The 3,156-nt window shown below is 68.1% G+C and overlaps 1 protein-coding gene across 1 annotated transcript; it reads left to right on the top strand.

Annotated features, from left to right (window-relative positions):
- The first annotated feature begins 218 nt into the window (after positions 1-218).
- On the top strand, positions 219-2,633 carry HES2 (hes family bHLH transcription factor 2). Its single transcript, XM_048825234.2, has 4 exons — positions 219-457; positions 623-718; positions 1,627-1,720; positions 2,072-2,633. The coding sequence occupies exons 1-4, from the start codon at positions 362-364 to the stop codon at positions 2,350-2,352; spliced, it is 567 nt and encodes a 188-aa protein (XP_048681191.2). The 5' UTR covers positions 219-361; the 3' UTR covers positions 2,353-2,633.
- Positions 2,634-3,156: the final 523 nt, after the last annotated feature.

The raw sequence follows: 3,156 nt of genomic DNA, 5'->3' as shown, positions 1-3,156 counted from the left end.
GAAAGCTGGCGCTGGCTGCAGGAGTGGGGACAGGATGGGGCTGCTGGGTTCCCCTGGCACACCCACTCGCACCCCGCGAGGCGGACAGACCAGAGCCGGGCAGGTGATGGGCCGGGCTGCACGCTAACCTGCAGCCAGTGCCCTGAGCCCAGGGCACAGCAGAGGGGGCGGCTGTTAATTGGCGGGGCCTCCTTCAGGAGCCAGCCCTGCCCCGGGCGTCCCTCCCCAGCCCTGTAACAAAGGCGAGAGGCGGGGTCCAGCGGAGGCGGCTCCATAAAAAGCTCCAGCCCAGGCTGGGAGCACGATTCCGCCTCCAGCAGCTCTGCCCGGACCGAGCTCCCAGCGATCCTGCCCCGGACCTATGTCCCCACGCAGCGCAGCGCCCGAGGCGGCGCGGAGCTACAGCTCCAGGCTGGGGGCGCACAGGAAACCCGGGGAGGCCACTGAGCTGCGGAAGGTGAGCGAGGGTCGCGCTCTAGCACTGGGGTCCCCTCGGATCCGCCCCCACATTCCTCGGCCTCCGCACCCCCCATGTAGCCCCCGCCTCCCCTGGGACTGACTCGCGCGCCCGCCTTGTGCCCCCGCTGCACCGGAACTGACCCGTGCCCTTGTGTGCCCGCAGACCCTCAAGCCGCTGATGGAGAAGCGCAGACGAGCCCGCATCAATGAGAGCCTGAACCAGCTGAAGACCCTCATCCTGCCGCTCATCGGCAAAGACGTGAGTACCAGCAGCCGGCACCGCGCTGCGCCCTGACCCCCTGCCCTCCCCAGGGCCGGCACCGCGCTGCGCCCTGACCGCGTCCCCCCCGGCCGGCACCGCGCTGCGCCCTGACCCCCTGACACCCCCCCCCGGGCCGGCACCGCGCTGCGCCCTGACCGCGTCCCCCCCCGGGCCGGCACCGCGCTGCGCCCTGACCGCGTCCCCCCCCGGGCCGGCACCGCGCTGCGCCCTGACCGCGTCCCCCCCCGGGCCGGCACCGCGCTGCGCCCTGACCGCGTCCCCCCCCCCGGGCCGGCACCGCGCTGCGCCCTGACCGCGTCCCCCCCCCCCGGGCCGGCACCGCGCTGCGCCCTGACCGCGTCCCCCCCCCGGGCCGGCACCGCGCTGCGCCCTGACCGCGTCCCCCCCCCGGGCCGGCACCGCGCTGCGCCCTGACCGCGTCCCCCCCCCGGGCCGGCACCGCGCTGCGCCCTGACCGCGTCCCCCCCCGGGCCGGCACCGCGCTGCGCCCTGACCGCGTCCCCCCCCGGGCCGGCACCGCGCTGCGCCCTGACCGCGTCCCCCCCCGGCCGGCACCGCGCTGCGCCCTGACCGCGTCCCCCCCGGCCGGCACCGCGCTGCGCCCTGACCCCCTGTGCCCTCTCCAGGGCCGGCACCGCGCTGCGCCCTGACCGCGTCCCCCCCGGCCGGCACCGCGCTGCGCCCTGATCCCCCGCTCCCCCCCAGGGCCGGCACCGCGCTGGGCCCTGACCGCGTCCTCCCCGGCCGGCACCGCGCCCTGACCCCCTGTCCCCCACAGGGCCGGCACCGCGCTGCGCCCTGCGCTCTCCCTCCTGCGCTCTCGGGGCCCGCACGGCGCTGCGCTCCTCGGGCCGGGCGCCGCCTGACCTGTCGCTCTCCCGCAGAGCTCGCGCTATTCCAAGCTGGAGAAGGCGGATATTCTGGAGATGACCGTGCAGTTCCTCAAGGAGATCCCGGTCCCCTGCCCTCCCGCCCCAGGTGAGTGCTGGCTCCTCCCAGCCCAGACACCTGCGCGCAGCCGGGCCCAGCGCGGGACAGGGCCAGCTCCTCAAATCGCTCGGCCTGGGGAATCCCCTCCCTCCCCGGGAACCCCCCCCAGCCAGACCACGTGTTGCTCCTGCTCCCCGGAGTTCCCCTTCCTTTATCCCTTGCCAAGGATCGGACTCTATTGACCTGCCGCTGCAGCCCTGGGCCCCTTTCCGTGCCAGGGCAGGCTCCCCTTGTACCCGCTGGGACCGGACCTCTCCCTGCCACGGGCTGGCCAAGCTCCCCTGCCAAGGCAGCCCTGGCTCCACGGCTGAGCACTGACTCGCTGTCTCTCTCCTCCAGACCCAGCGGAGAGTTACCGCGAGGGATACCGAGCCTGCCTGTCCCGCCTCACCAGCCTGCTGGCAAAGTCCCACCTCCTGGGCAGAGACTCCGGCAGCTGCCTGCTGGAGCACCTGCAAAGGACCAGCGCTGAGCCCAGCAGCTGCCAGGACTGCAGCAGCCCCACGGACTCGTGCCCAGCCTGGCAGAGGGCAGGGCCAGCCAGCTTGGCCAGGGGGCTGCGGGAGGCCTCGTCCCCCCACCCCCAAGCTGCAAACTCGAGCATCTGGAGGCCCTGGTAGAGCGGTGGACTCTGCGCACATCTGCCTGTACATAGGGGAGCCCAGCTATTTATTTGTACATTGATCGCCCTCTTCCCCCTGCCCCCCCGGTGTAAATATCCCTGTACAGCCCCTGCCAGAGCCCCGCCTGGGCCAGGAGAGCTCAGCACTTGGCCCCATGCAGGTGACAAGGCAGTGGGGTGAAGCAGAAACCCAAAGGGTGTCTCCTGGGCCTGTGAACTGCACACTGCTTGCTTGGCCAGAGGCTGACTGGCCCTTGCTCTGGAGTCACTGGAGTTTAATATGCGGGAGACACTTTATATTTTCATACAAATAAAATGCTCTGACTGAATGTTGGCATTTATCTGACTCAGTTTCCCTAGCTGTAAATTGTGGCTGATAATACTTACTCACCTTTAAGTGCTTTGGATGCAAGCCTGCCTCTCCCCTGCACACACACCCCCCACCCCCAGTGCACATTATTATTGCAGTGTTAAAGTCCAGTTTCTCAGCTCTGAGGTTACTTGTAGATATTATTTTTTTATGAATCAGAAATCCCAAGGTTTTCTCTTTTATAACCAAAAACTGGCCTGGCAGTTTCCAGTGAAACACTGCCTGCCTGAAGGGTTTGTCTGCTCACTGGTTTTGGTTCTCTGTAGTTTGTGGGCTCACGAATGTGAGTTTTAGCCCTTTTGGAGTCCAGGAGCCTAGAAAGGTGGCAGAGATGGCTGCTTAGCTTTGGGGGGGCTGGAAATGCTAATTAATTTAAATCAGATTAAAATTCCCAGCATCTGTGTTCAGAGAAATGAATGCTTTTCTTGGGAA

The sequence above is a fragment of the Caretta caretta genome, chromosome 18, assembly GCF_965140235.1.
Source record: "Caretta caretta isolate rCarCar2 chromosome 18, rCarCar1.hap1, whole genome shotgun sequence".
NCBI classification, from domain to species: Eukaryota; Metazoa; Chordata; order Testudines; family Cheloniidae; genus Caretta; species Caretta caretta.
Note: the sequence above shows the minus strand (reverse complement) of the source record. Positions and strands in the feature narration are given on the sequence as shown.